At 43.0% G+C, this 22467-nt stretch overlaps 1 protein-coding gene across 3 annotated transcripts; it reads left to right on the top strand.

Annotated features, from left to right (window-relative positions):
• Nucleotides 1–4317: 4317 nt before the first annotated feature.
• Nucleotides 4318–16786, top strand: LOC133413877 (uncharacterized). Of its 3 annotated transcripts, XR_009769932.1 has the most exons (4): nucleotides 4318–4401; nucleotides 4887–4998; nucleotides 14409–14758; nucleotides 15837–16786. XR_009769932.1 is itself a non-coding variant. In XM_061698786.1 (3 exons), exons 2-3 carry the CDS (start codon nucleotides 14604–14606, stop codon nucleotides 16267–16269), a joined length of 588 nt encoding a protein of 195 aa, XP_061554770.1. In that variant the 5' UTR covers nucleotides 4347–4401; nucleotides 14409–14603; the 3' UTR covers nucleotides 16270–16786. The 3 variants fall into 3 exon arrangements, 2 of the variants coding, with proteins under 2 accessions (XP_061554770.1, XP_061554769.1); XM_061698786.1 differs by lacking the exon at nucleotides 4887–4998 and having other exon boundaries at nucleotides 4347–4401; XM_061698785.1 differs by lacking the exons at nucleotides 4318–4401; nucleotides 4887–4998 and adding an exon at nucleotides 13705–13767.
• The last annotated feature ends 5681 nt before the right edge of the window (nucleotides 16787–22467 follow it).

Here is a 22467-nt window from a genome sequence, read left to right as displayed (position 1 = left end):
CTGAAATACTCATTTCATCTCATATGTATTTTTTGACGCCAAACTCAAATGTTTTCAGTCTACAGCAAAACAAATAAGAAGGAATTGGCCTTATTGTTTTTTGCAGGGGAGTTGTGTGTCAGAATGACGGGGTGTGCAAATGGTGACTGCGCCCCTGAGCAGGGTTTCCAGAGGGTTGGTGCCTTGTTCAAGGGCACCGCTGACAATACTGCAGTGATGTGATGCTGCGTGGTATACCCAATATGTACTGTATATTGACTTATACAGTAACTGTTTTTTTAATAACTGAAATAATCACTGACTAATTTAGGAATGAAAAACTGTTTTTTTCTATTTACACTGCCATGATCCATATCATGGGCCACATGGGTGAAAAATTGGGTCACGTGAAGCACGTCATGTTAATCCAGTCTAAATGATGAATTGTCAAGCGTCCAGTCACTAAAAATGTAAAAGTTTCCAAATCCTCCTTTTTATGAATAACAATGAATGGTCATGCAAATGGGTGTAAAGTCTGATAATCAACTAAATCATCATTGTAATGTACATGATGAAACGGTCCCCCACAAGACATTACCATTATTAACGAGGCAATACCGCATTAATTTCTCTTTAAAGGAAACTGGATTTTTTGGTGACAGACTCAGGTCCTCACTTTTTCTGTTCATTTGCTCGCTCTTATGGACAAACACATGAATAGAAAATTGCAGCCGTCTTCAGACATCACAGCTTGTGCAGGCACGAGCAGAAATGACAATCATTACAGGGCATCCTTTAAGGATTTGAACTCAATCAAAGGTGATACAGAAGGCCATATCAGTGCTGACGAGCTGCCTTCTCAAGTCCCCCTCTTCCTCCTCCTGCTGATTGCAGCTATCAGTGGCTGTGTGGGCAAGATGTCGCCTGATAACACTCCTCTTTCAAATGAGTACATTTTCCACATGGACAATGAAATGTGATGTCCCTCAGTAGGTGTCATTGTAAAATGCTGTGAGGTTTGAGTACCTACAGTATTGAGGTGGAAGTATGTACTTGAATGTTAACTATTTTTCATTGTGTCCATCTATTTTATTTTATTTTAGGTGGACACTTGGGCATTTGATGTTCCTGTGCATTCTGTGCATCTGAGGAAGTGTGTGATCAATCAAGGCATTAGGCATGGCAAAAATACTGGAACTAACTCATCTTTTCAAGACATTGTTCTGTTGTTGGGTGTGAGTGTGCGCATCCTGATACCATCACAGATGCTTGCTTTTGAACTTTGCCCTGATAACAACCTGGATGGTCCAGTGTCCTTTTTGGCCCGGTTGACACGAAATCAATGATTTGAAATGTGGGCTCGTCAGACCACAGCACACTTTTCCACTTTGCGTCAGTACAATTCAGATGAGCTCGGCCCAGAGAAGCCAGCGAAGTTTCTGGGTGTTGTTGAAATATGGCTTGTGCTTTGCTTGGAAGAGTTTTAATTTCCATTTACGGGATGTAGTGACTTTATGAACTGAAAATGGTTTCTTGACTCCACATGGCAATATCCTTTACACACTGATGTTGTTTTTTTAATCCAGAGGCGCCTGAGGATTGAAGGTCATGGGCATTCATGGGTTCATGGGTTTTGTCATGAACGGAACAGAGGCTAGGACTCAAAAATGCATGACTCCAAAAGAAATGGACATCTTAAAAAGAGAGGTTTAATATACGGGCAGAGGTCGGTACACAGGCAGGCAATCCAAAAAAAGGCAACAGTATCCAAAAATGTGAGGCAAAAAGGTCGATAACAGGGTCTAGTCTTACTGTGAGTCTGTGACGTGGAAACAAGGAATGTTGGAACACAACGACAAGGTACAACGAACTGGCGACGAAAAAGAATGAGACGCGAGGTTAAATGCAAGGCGTAATTAGGGTGAACGAGGCACAGGTGGTGAAGATGCTCTCAGGAGCAGGTGTGTACGAGACAGGGGGAAAACAACAACCGGAACACACACCCATGACAGTACCCCCCCCCCTTACCCCCCTTAACGGCCGGCCCCAGATGGCCCCGGAGCCCCTGAATGCGCAACGTGGAAGTCTTGAATGAGCAAGTCATCCACGATAAACGCAGACGGCACACATGAACGTTCCTCAGGCCCGTAGCCCCCCACCAGATATTGAAACCCCCTCCCCTCCGACGAGACGACAACAGCCCCCTCACAGTGAAGACAGGGCCCCCAGGGCCTCCTCCCCCCACAAACCGGGGGGGAGGAGGGGGCCTGGAAGGCGGGACCAGAGGGGATTCCCGGGCGGGCTTGAGCAGGCTGACGTGAAAAGCAGGGTGGACCCGCATCGACCTTGGGAGCCTAAGCTTCACGGTGACAGGGTTGATGATCTTTGTGATGGGGAAGGGCCCAACGAACCTGTGAGCGAGGTTCCTGGACGCCACCCGGAATGGAATATGTTTGGTAGACTACCAAACTTGCTGACCCACTTTGTAGTTCGGGGCCGGTGTCCTCCGACGGTCAGAAGCGGTTTTGTAGGACCGTCCCTGGCGCAGCAGCATCCGGTGGGCTCGCACCCAGGTCCTCCTGCACCGTCTCACCAAGGTTAATGCCAATGGAACTGTGGACTCTGGGGCTATGGCAGGAAATAGAGATGGTTGGTAACCATGCACAACCTGAAAAGGCGATAGACCAGTGGATGCAGAAGGGGGGGGGAATTGTGAGGGAATTCGACCCAAACCAGTTTCTGAGCCCAGGATCGTGGCTCCTGTGAAGCGAGACATCAGAGCCCAGTCTCCAGGTCCTGGTTCAGCCTCTCTTGTTTGTCTGTTGGTTTCAGGGTGAAACCCAGATGACAGATGGATGGTAGCACCTATGAGATTGTAAAATTCCTTCCAAAATTGCGAAATGAATTGGGCACCCCTATCGGATACCACATTCTTGGGGAAACCATGGAACTTGAATACCTGGTGTATCATTAACTCGGCAGTGTCTTTAGCTGAGGGGAATTCCGAGACTGTAATGAAATGTGCCATTTTAGAGAACCTGTCCACGACTGTGAGAATGGTGGTATTTCCTTTAGAGGCCGGTAATCCCGTCACAAAGTCTAGGGAGATGTCTGACCAGAGACGTTGTGGTATTGGCAGGGGTCGCAACTCCCCAGTAACATCCCTTCTAACATTGGGCCACCAAAAGCGCTGTTCGACCATAGATTGAGTCTTGGCAATGCCTGGGTGACATACAGTCCGGTTAGTGTGAACCGAGTGGATGACTCTTCCCCTTAAGGTCAGAACCACATAAAGCCTGTTTTCAGGGCAATTTTCAGGGCTAAGAGTGTTCTTCAGAGCCTCCTTTACCGCAGTTACAATGTCCCAAACGAAAGCAGAAACGAAACATGACTTTGGCAAAATGGTTTTAGCGGACATGAATGATGTGAGTCTCCTCATCCGGGGAGAATATCAAAATATCGTCCAAACATACAAAAACGTACACATTCAACATGTCATGCAGGACATCATTGACAAAGTTCTGGAACACAGCTGGAGCGTTAGTTAGTCCAAAAGGCATCACCAAATAATTGTAATGTCCCGTTTGTGTGTTGAATGCTGTTTTCCATCCTTCCCCCTCCCTTATCCTGACTAGATGATATGCATTTCTTAAGTATAGTTTGGTGAAAACCTTCGCTCCCTCCAGGAACTCAAAGGCGGTGGAGATGAGAGGAAGAGGATACCTGTTTTTCACAGTTATGTCGTTGAGACCCCGGTAATCGATACAGGGTCGCAGAGTCTTGTCCTTCTTGTCCACAAAGAAAAATCCGGCTCTTGCAGGGAATGAAGATGGGCGAATAATCCTGGCTGCCAGTGATTCATCCATATACTCCTGCTGGAACGCGACAACAAGGTACAACGAACTGGCGACTAGAAAGAATGAGACACGAGATTAAATGCAAGGGGTAATTAGGGTGAACGAGGCACAGGTGGTAAAGATGCTCTCAGGAGCAGGTGTGTACGAGACAGGGGGCAAACAACAACCGGAACTCACAACCATGACATAGATAGCTGGACTAAACAGTGCTTTGTTAAAAAAAAATTCTTTTGGAATTTTGTACCCCCTTTCCTCCTACACACTGTACTACTGGATCCAAATCAGAATGGTTCAGCCCTGATGAAAGTCAAGGGTCTCGTACCAACCACCATTTCTTTATTTGTTTCAGAGCAGGTGTGTAAAAGACACATACTCTTAGTTAATCATCTCTGTCACACAGCTTTATTAGCGAACCTCTTTCAAGATGATGTCACATAGAATTGAGCTCCAAGGGCCTCAAAGCAGAAATTCGTTTTCCATGAGGCTTTGGAAAGAGGAGATTAAGCACATAATAACGGCAATAAAATGTCTTGAATTTCCAGATGATGTCCATGACACACCAGAGGTAAATGTTCATTGCTATTCACCTACGTAATTGTATTTCATGTCCATTGTTCCCTTGTCCACATGCCATTGTCAATGTTAAATGTTAGCCACAGAAATAAGAACTAAAGCTTTGAATCTTACATTAGCACCCTTGCCACGCAGAACAAGGTAATTTTTTTTCTTCGTGCTTATAAAAACACAGTTCTAAGTTACAACAGCAACTGTCTGTTAGGCCTGGGAAACACGTAAGATTTTTTGCACTCAAGATATTTTTATCTGCTACAGACTTCACACATAAAGTTAAAAAAAATCATCTGTTTAACAGTTTTGGTCATCATGTGTGTGGTGTGCGCCGAGAATCTCAACACAGCACAACACAGACACACACAAAAGATTCTGTTCCACCGCCAATCTAGAAATTTCACATGATCACACGTGATCTCAAAAAAACCTAAAAAGAAACACTTCAGGATACGTACTGATGTTCCCTTCGTGTTCCTGAAGGTTGCCGCAGCCGAGAGCTTTATAAAATGCTGACTGTTCTCAAAAAAGGACGCTTTGGAGAATATTTCTTGTCTTCTGGGCAACCCACTTTTCTCCAAAAAAACGACATCAGGTGAGACATTTTGGTTTTCATTTACTTTCGTTTCTGTGTTTGTCCAGCTTGCATGGTTATTGGTTACACTTTGTGTCACATCATCAGGACTTGGGAGCAGTTGGCATTCCCCACACACAAGAGCTTAGGTTGTAAATATTGAACACGTTCATTATTTTAAGATTGTCGGCCCGTTCTGTTTCGGACCCTAAAATTGGAACGAATCCATTCTTAAACCACATCAGACCTCAATCTTGTGGGATAATCTTAGAAGATTTAAGATGGACTGGTGTTTGACGTGCTTGGTCAGGAAGGGGCAAAATGAGCACAAAAACAGATCGACTGTCTTTGTGTGTGGCGGGCCTATACTCGCAGGAAGTGCAGCAAGGGAGAGTTTAGACCGGTGTAATCACATTCAGTATTGCTTTGTGCAGTAGCGACTTGCATGTAATCAGTGAAAAAAGTCCTACCAACATGTTTAGGATTAATCAGCATCACTGGGGCTCTGGGTTCTACCAGCACAGGGTATTTTTTCATATTTAGGGCCGCGGCGTAAATCCAGCATGGTGGGCGACACAACTGTGTGCTAGGGGACCAGTGCTAGGTAGACCAGTGCAGCCCAGCGGATCCAAAAATGAGTGAAGCTGAGCCATTGTGGCTGTTTATAGCCGACTTCATTCACAGCCAATCAAAGCAATTCTTCTCATTACCTTTAAATGTGGCGCAATGTCAGTCTAACGGAGACATGGATTCTCTGTGTGAAGAGGATATTGTGTCACAGCGATCAGCGAGCGCCGTTGTGACAAGACAATGTGAGTGGGTACCTTTATTAAATACAGAATAAGCTGGAGATAACCGAAAGGAAATGAAATATGTCTGCTGACCTCAGTGTGTCCCTATTCCCTGATCACATTCAACAAACTCATGTTATACCAGCTGTTTACCTTGCGCCAAGATTTACACTTGGTCTGAGCAAGCGTGGCTTTAGAACGACTTTCTGCCACCAGAATCTCACACTCGTCCTGGTTCATCTCCAAGGACACACCCTAGTTGCGCTGGAACGCCCAGCTTCACGCAGACTGGTCTGCCAAATTGGCAAACATGCGTAGTGAGCCTTGTGCTTGCAGGAAAATCAGGATCCACCATCATTTGGGCCCCGGTACTACGTCCCAGATGCATTGTCTAAAAAAATAGAGCCATTGAGTTTTCGTCTTTATGTACAACTTTCCAAACTGTAAAATTCCAAATAGTCTTACGCACATGCTAATAGTGGCAAAACAGTAATGCTTCCTCTCCCTTCAGTTGTACAACCCCAATTCCAATGAAGTTTGGATGTTGTGTTAAACATAAATAAAAACAGAATACAACGATTTGCAAATCATGTTCAACATATATTTAATTGAATACACTACAAAGACAAGATATTTAATGTTCAAACTGATAAACTTTATTGTTTTTAGCAAATAATCATTAATCTAGTATTTTATGGCTTCAACACGTTCCAAAAAAGCTGGGACAGGGTCATGTTTACCACTGTGTTACATCACCTTTTCTTTTAACAACATTCAATGAATGTTAGCAGGTACCTTTATAAAATACAGAATAAGAATAAGAGAATAATCCCCTCCTGGATGCCGTCACCTTATCGTGGTGGAGAGGTTTGTGTGTCCCAATGATCCTAGGAGCTAAGTTGTGAAGTGTTCCTGAGCCATGTGGTGATATTCTTTACACATTGATGTCGGTTTTTGATGCCGTGCCGCCTGAGGGATCGAAGGTCACGGCCATTTTCGGCCTTGCCACTTACATGTGGGGATTTCTCCAAATTCTCTGACCCTTTTGATGATGATATGGACTGTCAATGATGAAATCCCTAAATTCCTTGCAATTGTACGTGGAGGAGCATTGTCCTTAAACTGTTCGAGTATTTTCTCACGCACTTGTTCACAAAGAGGTGAACCTCGCCCCATCTTTGCTTGTGAATGACTGAGCAATTTAGGGAAGCTCCTATTATACCCAATCGTGGCACCCACCTGTTCCCAATTAGCCTGTTCACCTGTGGGATATTCCAAACAGGTGTTTGATGAGTATTCCTCAACTTTCTCAGTCTTTTTTTCCACCTGTCCCAGCTTTTTTGGAACGTGTTGCAGCCATGAAATTCTAAGTTAATGATTATTTGCTGAAAACAATAACGTTGATCAGTTTGAACATGAAATATCTTGTCTTTGCAGTGTATTCAATTAAATATAGGCTGAACATGATTTGCAAATCATTGTATTCACTTAATTGCATGGCGGTGCTCCTGAGGCCGAGCCCCCCTGGCTGCTTGGTGTTGGGCCTTATCTCTCATGGCTCGCGGCTGCTCCTTGGGTTCACCCAAATCCCCCACCCCTTTATCGTTCCAGTGTCGAGTGCCCCTATCCACCCTCCTTTCCAACAGACAAGGTACACTCTCCCACCCTCGGGCTTGGCGGAGACTGGCTGCATCACGGGCCCTGCGGTTTGTGGGGGGGCCTCTGGCTCTCCTGGAGGTGTAAGGGTGGGTGGGGTGGCGTGGCGTGGCGGTGGGTGAGGTGGTGGTGTTGTCTGGGGGGGTGGCATTGGGTCCCTGCGGCCCTCACTGCGTGGCCAGTTGTTGGGGCATCTCGGTGTGGGACGTGCCCCGTCCACGGGCTACTTTCGGGTGGACCCCTGGGCCTGATCCCGCCCCTTAGATTGATTGGGTGGGGTCCTCAGCTGCCACTCATCCTGCTTACAATTAGTGCTTTGTCTTTGAACTTTGTTCTGTTCGAGTGATCAAGTCTGATTCTCAATAAACCTCAATTATAATATTAAGAAACCACAGCGGAAGTTTAAAACTCCACTGCGACACAGTAAAACTGTTCCGGCATAAAAGGGATACAGATTTTCCATTCTGCTTGACCTAACAGCCAAACAAGAAAAAAATAAATAAATACATTTTTAAAAAATTAAAAAATTGACTGCACACGCTCCTTTACTTTTAACAGTGGATTTAAATCTTAAAGGCGACGCAGGTTGCTATAAGGCCAGTGATCAGGTCAGTATTTACGCCAGTGCAAAGATAAGTAAAGAGATGCTCACTGGTGTGCTTGGTGGCAAATTCTGCCTCAAAAGTCACCTCGATGGGACTTTAGATAAAACAACAGTAATTTGCATATAGTGTAGCGCAGAACTCTCTTTTCATGGAATCACAAGTTTAAAATACCATCTGAAATCAAAATGTGGTATATGTGATATATTTAGCACCTGTGCTTAATCGTGATTAATCAAACTTCAAAAGTGTGAATAAAATAATCGATTGGCAGCCCTACTTTAATGGATTGGTTTCTCCAAACACAGTGGAAAGCCTGACTGGTGGGCAAACAAACACTGCTGTTATCACTGATAACTGTTCTCTTGCGTGCATGTGTTGTGTGTGCGTGTGTGACAATTAGTACTAAGCCTGCTGTATTACGAAAATCACTAGTCAGCCATTTCAAAGACAGATTGACAACCTCTGAAATACCCAAAATGCATGCAGTTAATAATCGGTATGGATAAGCATGCATTATGTTCGATACAGTGTTACACCACACCAAATTATTTTTAGAAAGGGGAAGTTGATGATGGATCGGCATATGCTCGATTTTGTGATTCAGATGTTTGCTTTGTCATTCTCTGTTGTTGATGCTTGTAGAAAAAATGAAAAAAAGTACAAATAAAGTCACATGGGAGGTCTTGTTGTGACATAGGCCTTGGGCAAGGTGCATGTTATTTTTGCACATTGAAGGCAGTGATTCTGTTCAGAACTGTCAAACATTGTTGTCCATTGTAGTGGACATAATGTGAAATACTGTCAGCCTTTAACGTATTCTGTACATGCGAATGAAATTACTGCCAACAAGCAGTTAGCTTGTGTGAGAATGTAAAAAGGGGAGAGAGTATATTTGTGCTCAGTGTGCACTGATGGTGCTTGTCAGTGCCTGAGTGTTGTTTTTTTTCTTTCAAACAGAGGCGCATTACACAGCAGCACCAATTTCCGCTCTGGCAACTCGACGATTGCCATCAAGAGTCAGCTGACGTTCTGTCCTCAACTCATCTATTAAGCATTCAAGCTCAGCTCTTTCTGCTATCTGTTGACAGGGAGGGGTAGAGGGTCACAGCTTGGAACTTTCGATAGATGTCTCAAACAAACAAACAATTTTGAGTGTATGTTGCCTATGTTCTTCATTTCCATGAATGCCTGTCCACTATTTTACCTGGGCTTGCCTGTTTCATTTTCCATTCTTTTTCTTAGTTCTGTAGCAGGAATTTAACATAATTCTTATGGCACGGCTTAGAGCAGGCTGGTGCTTGTGAATGTAAGGTTCAAGTGATTGAGACATGAACACCTTTCTAGAACGCACATATTGGCGCGCATTGAAACAGATATCCATCAGGTTGACTGCGAAGCGGTCAGGATCCCAAAATGGTAGGTGAGTGTGCTGTGCCGCCTGACTGAGGATGAATATGGACAGCCTAGTGACTGCCGGGCAGCCCCGGTTACTGGTCATCATCTGATGACCTTGTGCTGTCTGCTGTGGAAAGTCGATATGACAGCACGAGGCCTGAGGCCGGAGACATATATGTGGAAGTGCACATCAAGAACCAGCACACACACTTGACGTCAGTTGCACCAGATCGACTGCAAGGCTTTGCGAACTTCACGCATCAATGAAACAATTACTGATCTGCAATTACTCCTTTGGTGTGATGGTTTTAGTTGAATATGGTGAGAAATTTTCAAAATGGGGAAATTGTAAAGTGCAAGACAACGATACAAAATGGAAAGCTGAAGGAAGCATTTTTCTTTGTCGAGGAAATTACAAACATAGGTGAATACAACTTCTACCTTTAATTATGAGGAGGCATGTTCCATTTTCAAAAGACTTGGTCCGAAATACAATTTAAAGATTAATTCTCCGTAACCTATATGGTATCAGAAAGTTTGTCCAAGAAATAACCAGTTGTCTGAAGCTGCATCTTCAGCGACAGCGTACTTTGTCCAATTGATGTTCCTTGATAGCAGTTCAAAATAAAAGTTCTGAATATTCAGAAAGAGGTTCCTCCATAGAAATATATGTAAAAAATAAATAAGATAATGATAATCAAATGCGTGTACTTGTATGCTTGCCTAACGTCTTTCCAGCCATTATGAATTCAGTTCCCTCTCAGCGATGTGTGAGTGTGAATGTTCTTTTCACTTTATATACTGTAAGTAAATAGTATAATAATGTGTAAGGTATACTCAAAAATATGTTTACAATATCCATCCGTCCATCCATTTTCTGAGCCGCTTCTCCTCACTAGGGTTCTGGAGCCTATCCCAGCTGTCATCGGGCAGGAGGCGGGGTACACACTGAACTGGTTGCCAGCCAATCGCAGGGCACATACAAACAAACAAACAATCATTCACACTCACATTCACACCTACGGGCAATTTTGAGTTGTCAATTAACCTACCATGCATGTTTTTGGGGTGTGGGAGGAAATTGGAGTGCCTGGAGAAAACCCATGCAAGCACGGGGAGAACATGCTAACTCCACACAGGCAGGGCCGGGGATTGAACCCCGGTCCTCAGAACTGTGATGCAGATGCTCTAACCAGTCGTCCACCGTGCAATTATTTCTGAATTATTCATCATGCTTTCGAATTTGACAGTAATTGCACTCTTCAGAATATATCTTGTACTCAGCAAAAGTAGTACTGGGGGCCTACAAGCATGAGTAAATAACTAACTTGCCTGGTATTCTCCTTTAACAATGCATGTTGATGAAATCACATTAATGGAGTTCCGACTTCAGACGTCAACTGACGTCAACTGTCTCAGCCAGCCTGCCAGAGTGGCAGCTCAGCATTCCACATATGAAAATGACCACATTTGCTCTTTATATTAAAAGCTCATGAATAGATTTACATATCTAGGATCACTGGGGAATTCTCTACAGTGTCTTTTGTACCAGACATCACTCCCCTGGAGGTCATCGCCATCAGCTTTCATGAATCTTTATCATCATGTGGATTCATAAATTTAATTTGCATCTATTATCATCTGCATCCTCATAAGAAGCATCATTATTGCACTATTTCATCATCATTTCACCCTTGTTCAGTATTTCTTGATAAGCCCTGAATAGCACCATGCTGTAGAATATGTACGCATCGTTCCTACTGCACCTTGTGGTCATTACAACACAAGTTAGCAATTTGCTATCCTCATCCTTCTCATTGTTACTCTATTCCTCATCTCTTTTCTTTATTAGAATTACTGTTGCAATCATTGGTAAGTCACCACCATCCTTATTTTCATCACCATCTTAGGGAATCTGTAGTGCATCCTTATGAGCCATTGTGAGTATGATTGACCTTCATCATTGCCACTGAATGTGCCATTACACCGATTGAATATTGTGACGGACATGAAACTGGTTCAATCATGAGTGCAAAGCATCAAGAAACCGTACAAAAAGGGTCATCGACAGCAGCTAATGAATGTGCGTAATGGCACCATGGAGTATTCTGAAATAAATCAAACCATCATTTCTTTTTATAGCCAGAGTCTCTTGCTAAAGCCAAAAAGAGTGAAAATATCGCTTTAATCAAGAAAAGCCTTCAGTACAGCCTTTTGATGGGAATTTCTGCTCTTTTAAGAGAGCGACACATCACCAGTTCAGCTTTAAATAACCAAATGTTGTCCAGTCCTGATGAATCTGATTGGAGACAAATTCCATGGGTGTTTTTGACATACTTGTCAAATAAAAATGATTCTGATTCTGATCTGCTAATTATTTTCAAGGATGTTGTCAAATTCGCCTCATTCTCAGCCACGGCTCCTGTGGAAACTCTGCATTCTGGTCAACATCCAGTTGTTTTTGTGGTGTGGTTTTTTCCTTAAGTGTGATTATTTACATTTCAAATTCTTTCTTACAGCGTCAAATGCTAGCATCTTAAAACATTTACTGTACAAGCAGCATTTTAAGTATTGCTTTTAAATTTGTAACAAACAACTCTGAAAATATGTTATACAAGTCTAATAAAATAAAATAACTCCCTCTTTGAATATTCGTGAACTCACTGTCACTATAAATTTATGAATAAGTACATCGCTATTCAGTTTAAAAAAAAAAACATAAAAATAATACACGTTCCATTAACGTTGATGATAGGTTACAAAAAGGACATGTGACTAACTTTGTGTTGTCCCATTTTAGTTTTTTTATTCATGTTGACTTACTTTCACCTCCGTTTGGCTGGCAACCAGTCCAGGGTGTACCCCGCCTCTCGCCCAGTCAGCTGGGGAGGCACCAGGTCATCTGCGACCCTAACGAGGACAACTTTCCTATAGTGCAATAAGTTGGTAAAATTTGTCAACTTGCTGGCTGTGAGACCCAATTTTAGTGAAAAAGAAAAAGCGATGATGCTTGATTGAAAACATAATTGCACATCAAATACTTCATCTTGTGACTCAACATTATTCATTTATTCATTAATTTTCCGTACCGCTAGTCCTCACTAGGGTCGTGGGCGTGCTGGAGCCTATCCCAGCCATGTTTAGGCGAGAGGAGGGGTAAACCCTGAACTGGTCGCCAGCCAATCGCAGGGCATGTATAAACAAACAACCATTTGCACTCACATTCACACCTATGGGCAGTTTAGAGCCCTCAGTTAACCTACCATTCAGGTTTTTGGGATGTGGGAGGAAACCGGAATACCCGGAGAAAACCCACGCAAGCACGGGGAGAACATGCAAACTCCACACAGTCGAGGCCAGATTTGAACCCAGGTCCTCAGAACTGTGAGGCAGATGACACAACATCATTATTGAAGAAAATGAAAACAAAGTACCTTAAAAACTTTTTTTCTAAACTTATTGCAAGAATCAAAATTACACTCCTTTCTTTTATTGCCTGTGGGTTTAGGATCGAGCATTGCTCATTGTTCCATTTTATGTCAGGTTGTCTGGGCAGGTCACCTCTCTCCTCAACCACAATTGGAATTGTGATAACAGATCTTTTAATATTACTTCCTTCAATATCAAAGGATTGTGAGGGTACCAGGCAGGGATATTGAGCGCGAGCTAAGAGTTGCTCCCTTTTGGCTTGGCCCCAAATGAAAACTTATTAGACCGATAAATGACAGCTGGACTTGCCTTTTTTTCTGCCAGTGTGTCATTTATTTGTTCCCTGAATACTGGCGAAATCAGATAGTAGCAAACCTTTTACAGCGCCTGCCATCTGTCTGCATCTGTTGACCTACACCAGCATTGGCACGGTTGCTGTGGGCTTTGGTGGCACAGTAGCGGAGGTTTACTTCCCCTTTGAAAGAACTTATGTTTAGTTTGGTCTTCGGTCCAGATAAAACAGCATCACAAAGGTCGGACTGTCTGTTCTATCTCTGCATCTGGCATGTTATCCTCTGATTTAAATTACCTTGATTTTGTGCAAATATCTTACAACATTATCGACGCTTTATGCACGTTTTGCTGCTTTATTCTTCATGATATTTAATGATGTTTATAGACTCAGGATGATACAGTATATGTAACGGCTCTACATAATTTAGACGCACACTCGTCTCTAAAGTCTCGGGAAAAAAAGAAATCCTTGACTAGTTTCCTGTAACCATGGCGATAGGAAGTGCACTGTATCCTGTTGTTTTTATCAGCTTCCCCCCAATTGTACATGCCTGGAATTTTGCTTGTATTACTTGAAAGCTGAACAAACACATAGCCAGTGCACTCTTGCTGTGTTGGAGGTAAGATGTCTCTTTGTAAATTAATCTAACGTGAGTGAGTTGCATTGCTTTTGTATAACTTATGTTTATCACTAGTTCAAAGGCATGTACAAAATATCGAGAAGGTAAAATATTCATGGTAAAACTTTACATTTTAGTTCAGAGCTGACAAACAAAATGTCAGAAATCTTTAAAGAATCTACAAGAGATTTTAAATAGTGCTGTTTTTTTAAACATATTGTTCTGCATCTTTTAGCGTAGAGTAGAATAAAGCTTTAATGTTAATGTCACAGGTCAGTCTGGCATCTCCCAATTTTCAGCAGAGTTCAACAGTCGTAGACATGTAAAGACACAATTATCAAAAGACACTTAAACACGGAATATACCATATTATGTGTTCGATTACGGCACAGATTATGATGAGACAGCATTACACAGTCTTTCATTAGATTGCATTTATTACGTGTGAAGGTGGTGCGGGTTGCAGTTATTGGTTCTTACTGTGGATGGGTTGGGGTGCAGATGTATTTCGCAGCTTTTCCATCAGAGGTTTAATTTTTTTTAGATTTTCAATGTTCGATCATTGTTGGTGTTGCCTCTGCTCCCCCCTCTTATTTTATATTATCGACATTAACAGTAATTTGAACATTTCCATTTTGCAGGCCATTTGAAGATAGCCATTGCAGGCATCATGGATTATACCAAGTAACACCTCTGTTGATCAAACCTGGTAGTGATGTAAGTTAGAGCTGAGGGTTCCAACAGCAGTTCTGCCAAGATCTTGCCACATCCTGAGACAGCTGTGCTCGCCACCAGCCCAAGTCCAAGCCCAAGCCGTTGTCAGGCCCTAATAAGAGATGGAGACAGCACAGCCCCCCAGGACCTGTAGTTTATCTGAAGCAGCTGGGAAATCCTGCTGGGGGTTGGATGCCAGACTGGTGATGCTTCTGGTAACTCTAGCTGGAGCTGGCATCCTGTTGCTTCTGTACAGACTATTACAAACACGACACAGGTGTGTGTGAAATATTACTGTCAAATGTGAGTTTCTGCTTTTGTCTTGACTGAAAGGGGTAAAACTGAAAGGGGTAAAACTGCACATACAGTAATTACCTCAGCTCATGAGGTTATTTTTTCACCAGATGTTGGCATTGCTGTTTTTTTACATTAAAAATTACTCAACGCAAGATAATTTATAGAGCATTTCAAAATGAACCACAGCTAAAAAAAGGTGCTTTACAGTACATGGAGCAAAATCAAACATAGAACATAAGACAACTGAAAATAACATAATTTTAAACCAATTAAAAGAGGAACAAAGTTGTAAATAATGAAACAAAAAAAGACACTAAAACAAGAGTAGACTCTCATAAGTATGTTGTGTTTATAGCCAAGGAATAACCATGGGTTTTAAGGCTTAAGGTTTTAAGGGGCGGCGTGGCACTGAAGGTAAGTGCATGCCCTACAGCAGGTTCATATCTCTGCCCAAGCGCATGCCCTCATTTTGTCCCTGGGCAAGACACTTAACTCACATTGATTTTGAATGAATGTGGTTGGATGCTTGGGGGTGGTCAGAGGGGCCTTAGGCGCAGAATGGCAGCCACACTTCCATCAGCCTGTCCCAGGGCAGCTGTGGCTACACAGGTAGCTTACCACCACTAGGGTGTGACTATGGAGTGCATTAATTGCTTTGAAAAATGCTATGTAAGTGGGATGCATTATTATTATTATTATTATTATTATAAGCCAGGCTTTAAAAATAGACAGTGAAGGGGCTTATCTAACTTATCTGTGGTCATTGCATAGTTTGGGACCAACAACAAAAAGGCTCTACCTATAGATTTCGGTACCTCCAAGTGCAGCTGACCTGAGGCACCTGGATATTACTAAAAGTAGGTAAGAGTCAAATAGAGTGCCGAGCCATACAAGTATTGTCCAATGTTTGGAGAGCTCTATCTTTGTAAAGGTACAACTGAATTTTAGATACAACTGTTGTCTTGCTTCGTCTAAGATTGTGCAGGTGTACTCGTGAATGGTGAGTGTACTATTAATAATAAGACTATTAATACGTTGACTTTTGTGGTGTTCCGCAGGTTGAGGATGGCGAGTGCAAGACATGCTCTGGAGTATTACAGCTTCTACCACACGGCCACTTACACGTTCAAACAGCCATCATTATATGAGAAGCTTCCGAATGGCAAAGTTCCACACACCATTCCACCTGTCCAAACTGTCGCCATAGCAAGACCTGTTGTCACCACCCCACTGCCACCCCTTCCAGTACCCCTTCCAGTGCCACCCCCCCCGGCTCCTGTCCATCCTGCAGTACCTTCACTCCAGATGACGCCGCCTCTCCTGACTCCTCCCCTGCCCGTGATCGACACCGCCGCACCAAGCCCCCACCAGTCATGGGGTGCCTGCTCAGACGTCGATGTGTACTCTCGTATTGGAGCTTACAGGCCCTCCAGGCTCTCGAGCCTTTCTAGCCATTCAAAGGTCATTCTTTTCGAACACTCATCTCTTTAAACTGAGCGTACTGTTTATCATGAAGTCTGATTTCCTTCTTCCCCTTCATATTACTAGTTGCTTGACAGCATATTAGTTGCTGTCAAGTAATTATTACGGCTGTCAATCGATTAATATTTTTAAATCGGATTAATCACACTTTGGAATTTTTAATCACTGGTGCCAAATATACCACACACAGTACCACATTCTGCTTTGAGATGGTATTTGAAACTTGTTGTGCTTCATATTACGGTCTATTAATTGTAGTATGTTAGGCATGGGCGAGTACTGATACCAGGTATCGTATTGGGCCGATAGTGGCCTTATTTCAAGGTGATGGATACTTGTGAGGGCTGCTGATACCACCCACTGATACTTAAGGCTAATAAAAGGCTAATAAAATCTGACATTGAGTTACTCGTCCTCACCAGTAGTTGGCACCACAGTGCAGGGATTTGACACATTGGCAAATATTCAAGTGCGTCATAAAGAAAGAAAGGTCTTTTGTTTTCAACTGTCATTGTGTTAATTAAAATGTTAATGTATCAAAGTAGTAGTGGTATTAGTAATCGGTATCGGTGAGTAGTCAAGAGTGGATACTCGTGCAGGTGTTAGTTAATCCCTATAACGTGTTTACGCTCCTTCTGCATCACTTTTGTGTTACGTTCCCCAAAACAACTGCGGGAGTAGTACTTGACATTCAGAAGTATGACATTTAACATTAATATGCTGTAGATATTGCTGCTGAGAAGACAACAATGGCCCAATTACATGATAAAATGATTGGAGGCTTATTTTCCATGGAAATGTACTTTTTCCATGAAATCAAACAGAATAGAATAAATTAAAAAGCCATTTGCTATATATTTTGAATCCAAAATATTAATTTATATCTTTGAAATTGACCAATTGTGTGTGGGTGCATAATACGCGTATGCATGGCTTTGTGAAATTCCATGTGGTTTTTTTTAAAAACATGGTGAATTATTGTACAGTGTTTGTGTGAACAATAGTTTGGGTACAGAAAGTATATGTGCCTTCTATAAAGCATATGACAGTACAAGTCAACCTTTGTGAAATCTAATTCGTGCCTGTTGAATGCAGTTCCCTCTCAAGCCAGCTGGCAATCAGCCTGAAGCCAGTGCTGGCTACTTCTCAGATAATATGGTGTGACTACATCACACAACTGACTTTAGACAACCGTGCACCTCAGAACACTACATTTGTGGTTATTATATTTAGGATATAGACCAGGTTCAAACCTCTTCTTAAAAGGTCAGCACACAGAAAAACAAAGGATGCAAGGGCAATGCATATTGACGTTCTTCACTTTTAATTTCTTTAACATATTAAACCATTGACAATAAAGATATGCTAAGCAATTACATATAGATTTTTTTTTATTCAGTATTTTAAGATTTATTTTCAGGATTTTGGGGCCGCAAGCAATGGCAATACATGCTATTTGCTTCTCCAACTGACTTACAGTATCTTTATTCACCGTGAAATCCATCCATCCATTTTCTGTACCGCTTATCCTCACTGGGGTCGCTGGTGTGCTGGAGCCTATCCCAACAATCTTCGGGCGAGAGGCTGGGTACACCCTGAACTGGTCGCCAGCCAATCGTATGGCACATATAAACAAACAACCATTCGCACCCACATTCACACCTACGGACAATTTATTGTCCACAATTAACCTACCACACATGTTTTTGGGATGTGTGAGGAAACCAGACTACCCAGAGAAAACCCACGCAGGCACGAGGAGAACATGCAAACTCCACACAGGCGAGGCCGGATTTGGACCCAGGTCCTCAGAACTGAGGCAGATGTGCTCACCAGTTGTCCATTGTCGCTGCGGGTCCTGTTTTCAAACTCCTCTGAGTAGCTCGGGGTGACTTTATAATGTATATTGTAGCTGTTTTGCATCTATTAAATAACAATACAAAAACAGTGCACATCTCACTGTCACTAAAAAAAGAGCTAATTCCAAAGGGTTCACGTGCACATTTTAAAAACATTAATAATATCCTGTTCAAATAAATAATTGACTAACACTGAGGTGGACTTTTATTCCCAATGAATGGCATGGCAAGATCAATATTTTTTGTTTGTGTATATATTTGCTTTTATCTCATTTTGGAAAAGAAAGCTCTGTTATATCTGTTCGATGGCAAGCGTAGCCATGGCATGCTTTTAGCTCGTCTGTGGTTGAATATACATCATGTAGAGTGCGCCCATGATGAGGTTACCTCCATACTAAAAGCCAGATAAATTGATGTGTGAATGCACTAAAGTTTTGCCTTTTAATCTGTTGTAAGATGACCTGAGAAGACAACAAGGTGTTGCAACGCCAAAATAGAATAAAATACAAATAAAATGGAAAAGTATAGAATAAAACACTGTCACTGTAACAGGATCAATGAAAATCAATTCGGTATCTCACAATTTGGCAGCGTTGAGGTAAATACATATATAAGTACACAATTATCAAAAAGGCACTTAATTACAGAACAAATTCAATGAGAAAATGTTATTCTGGTAAAAAAAAATGCAATCGTTCTCTGAAAGGCTTGTTGTATTTGTTTACACAAATACATGGATATACAGTACATAGCATCATTCATATTGTGTTAGTAGTAACGCCATCCATCCATCCATTTTTTTGTCACAGTGAGCTGTAGTCTATCCCAACTGGCATCCAGCAAAATAGTACCTACTACTACTACTAATACAAAAAACTATAATAATAATAATAACAATAACAATAGGCGGCACGGTGGTCGACTGGTTAGAGCGTCAGCCTCACAGTTCTGAGGAGCGGGGTTCAATCCCCGGTCCCGCCTGTGTGGAGTTTGCATGTTCTCCCCGTGCCTGTGTGGGTTTTCTCCGGGCACTCCAGTTTCCTCCCCATCCCAGAAACATGCATTAATTGGGGACTCTAAATTGCCTGCACGTGTGAATGTGAGTGTGAATGTTGTTTGTATGTATGTGTCCTACGATTGTCTGGCAACCAGTTCAGGGTGTACCCCGCCTCCTGCCCGATGATATCTGGGATAGGCTCCAGCATGCCCGCGACCCGAGTGAGGAGAAGCGGCTCAGAAAATGGATGGATGGACGGATAATAACAATAATAATAATACAAACAATTACAATGTACAGTATATATAAACCGAAAGGCTGATTATACCTTGGCTATTCATTTATGCACTTGTGTCCATAGAGTTTGAAGGGCAACACATGTAAATTGTGCAACTCACGAGTTGTTATGCGCTAAGTTTCTGTCAATGGGCCACCACCATTTGCTCTTTCAATTAGGATTACTATGAATGCCGAAAATTGTAAATCAATAACGTTTTGAAAATAAGATTTTAAGCGTGGCTGTTTCATATAAAACCAACGCGGGCTAAAAAAGAGTGCTAAATTCGGATTATTTCTTTTTTGATAAGTGTCTTTACCATTGTTGATCAAATTAAATGAAAATGACCCATACTGTATATATTTTTCTGTCAAATTGGATCATGTATGACTGTTGCAAACTCTTCTTTCTTTTTGCAGTGATGTGATGCATCAGATATTTTTTCACATAAATATAGAAGTAGTACCACTTACAGTGTTGATTTGTTTCCCAAGTTGTTTCTGTTAACTGACAATGTGCATTTTGTGCACGACACATGATTAATGATTGTCGGAATGCATTCTTTACTTCTCTAATTTCCAAACAACCCGTGGAGAGAGCAAATTGCAATTGCTGCCATTGCCCGCCAAGTTGTCTCCGCTGCAGGATACCACAACAACGCTTTCAAACTCAGGAATGCAAATGTGCAATTAGCGTTGATCACTTTGTTTATCAGCCTCCCAATAAGACAGCACAAAGAAACCACATTTGAATGTGCAAACAACAATAGTTGGAAGAGAGGATAAACACTTTCTGGTTAGTTAAAGTAACCACACTATCATTGACTTGAATATCAGAAAACACTTTGGAGACATTGACAAAAAATAATTGTGCAAAAAGATGCAGAGTCCTCTAGCACTTAGAGCAGTTCGAATGACTAATATTGCAATAGTCCGGTGCAATGACCATTGTGCAAAGGGCACTGAGACTTCAAGGAGTGTATGCGGTTTAGTGACGAGTAGTGCGATCATCTGGGACAGTGTTGGTTGTGCAAATGTTACAGATACTCCTCCATCAGTGTGCAAATGGCGCAGATGCTACTCTGGCACGAGTGGCCAGTATATGCAAATAGTGCAGCATGGCGAGACAACTACAGTGAGTGCACGAGTAATACATAATTGGCCCCACAGAAATGTGACAACGAACTCAAGTCAAAAAATTGCCAGCTTGCTGGCGCAAGAGGGAAGAAGAGGGAAGAAGCTGTTGGAATGTCTACTTGTTCTAGTTTGCATTGATCGGTAGCGCCTACCTGAGGGAAGGAGCTGGAAGAGCTGGTGACCGGGGTGCGGAGGGTCCGAGAGGATTTTGCACGCCCTTGTCTTAGTTCTGGCAGCGTGCAAGTCCTCAATGGTGGGTAGGGGGGTACCGACAATCCTTTCAACAATTTTGATTGTCCGTTGCAGTCGGAGTTTGTCCTTTTTTGTAGCAGCACCAAACCAGACTGTGATGGAAGAACACAGGACTGATTCGATGACCGCTGTGTAGAACTGTCGCAGCAGCTCCGGTGGCAGGCCGTGCTTTCTCAGAAGCCGCAGGAAGTACATCCTCTGCTGGGCCTTTTTGAGGACGGAGTTGATGTTGGTCGCCCACTTCAGGTCCTGAGAGATTGTAATTCCCAGGAACTTGAAGGTCTCGACGGTTGACACAAGGCAGCTGGACAGCGTGAGGGGCAGCTGTGGCGAAGGATGCCTCCTGAAGTCCACGATCATCTATACAGTCTTGAGCGTGTTCAGCTCCAGGTTGTGTCGGCCGCACCACAGCTCCAGCCACTCCGCTTCCTGTCGATATGCAGACTCGTCACCGTCCTTGATGAGGCCGATGACAGTGGTGTCATCTGCAAACTTCAGGAGTTTGACAGTCGGGTTCGCTGAGGTGCAGTCGTTCGTGTAGAGAGAGAAGAGCAGCGGAGAGAGGACACAACCTTGGGGCACCCCAGGGCTGATGCTGCGTGTGGATGAGGTGGCCTCCCCCAGCCTGACCTGCTGTGTCCTGCCCGTCAGAAAGCTGTAAATCCACTGGCAGGTGGCAGGTGAGACGCTGAGCTGGAGAAGCTTGGTTGAAAGTAGTTCAGGGATGATGGTGTTGAACGCTGAGCTGAAGTCCACGAACAGGATCCTTGCGTAGGTCCCTGCACTGTCGAGGTGTTCTAGGATGAAGTGCAGTCCCATGTTGACTGCATCATCCGCAGACCTGTTCGCTTGGTAGGCAAACTGCAGGGGTCCAGCAGGGGACCTGTGACACTCTTGAGGTGGTCCAGCACGAGACGTTCAAAGGACTTCATGACCACAGATGTCAGAGCGACAGGCCTGTAGTCATTCAGACCCGAGATTGCAGGTTTCTTGGGGACTGGAATGATGGTGGAGCGTTTGAAACAGGATGGAACTTCGCACATTTCCAAATATCTATTGAAGATCTGAGTGAAGACTGGAGCGAGCTGGTCCGCGCAGACTTTGAGGCAGGATGGGGACACATGGTCCGGGCCTGTCGCTTTGTTAATCTTCTGTTGTTTGAAAATGCGTCTCACATCCTGTTCATGGATGGTTAACGCAGAAGTCAGGTGTGATTGTGGGTGCGGCCGGGTGGGTGTGTGGTGTGAAACTGTCCTTTTCAAATCTGCAGTAGAAGGTATTCAAGTCGTTGGCTAGTGTGCTATTGTTCTCAGCTTGGGGGGATCGTCGCTTGTAATTAGTCAGCGATTGGAATGCATGCCAGACTGATTTAGTGTCGTTTACGCTAAACTGTTTTTCCAACTTTGCTGCATGGTTCCTCTTTGCAATGTTAATTTCTTTATTCAGCTGGTTTCTAGCTCGATTATACAGGGCCCTGTCTCCGCTCTGATATGCGTCCTCCTTAGCTTGGCGAAGCTGCTTAGGTTTAGCAGTGAACCACGGCTTGTTGTTGTTGAATGTGCGAAATGATTTTGTTGGTACACAAACCTCTTCACAGAAACTGATATAGGATGTGACAGTGTCCGTATATTAATCCAGGCTGCCAGCTGAATTTTCAAAGACACTCCAGTCTGTGCAGTCTAAACA

The sequence above is a fragment of the Phycodurus eques genome, chromosome 15 (assembly GCF_024500275.1).
Source record: "Phycodurus eques isolate BA_2022a chromosome 15, UOR_Pequ_1.1, whole genome shotgun sequence".
NCBI lineage: Eukaryota > Metazoa > Chordata > Actinopteri > Syngnathiformes > Syngnathidae > Phycodurus > Phycodurus eques.
Note: the sequence above shows the minus strand (reverse complement) of the source record. Positions and strands in the feature narration are given on the sequence as shown.

Excerpts from the sequence above, each read along its gene's own strand:
- LOC133413877 (XM_061698786.1), top strand. The coding sequence starts at position 14,604 with ATGGAGACAGCACAGCCCCCCAGGACCTGTAGTTTATCTGAAGCAGCT. Across the intron at positions 14,759-15,836 it reads CTATTACAAACACGACACAG|GTTGAGGATGGCGAGTGCAA; the intron begins GTGTGTGTGAAA and ends GGTGTTCCGCAG.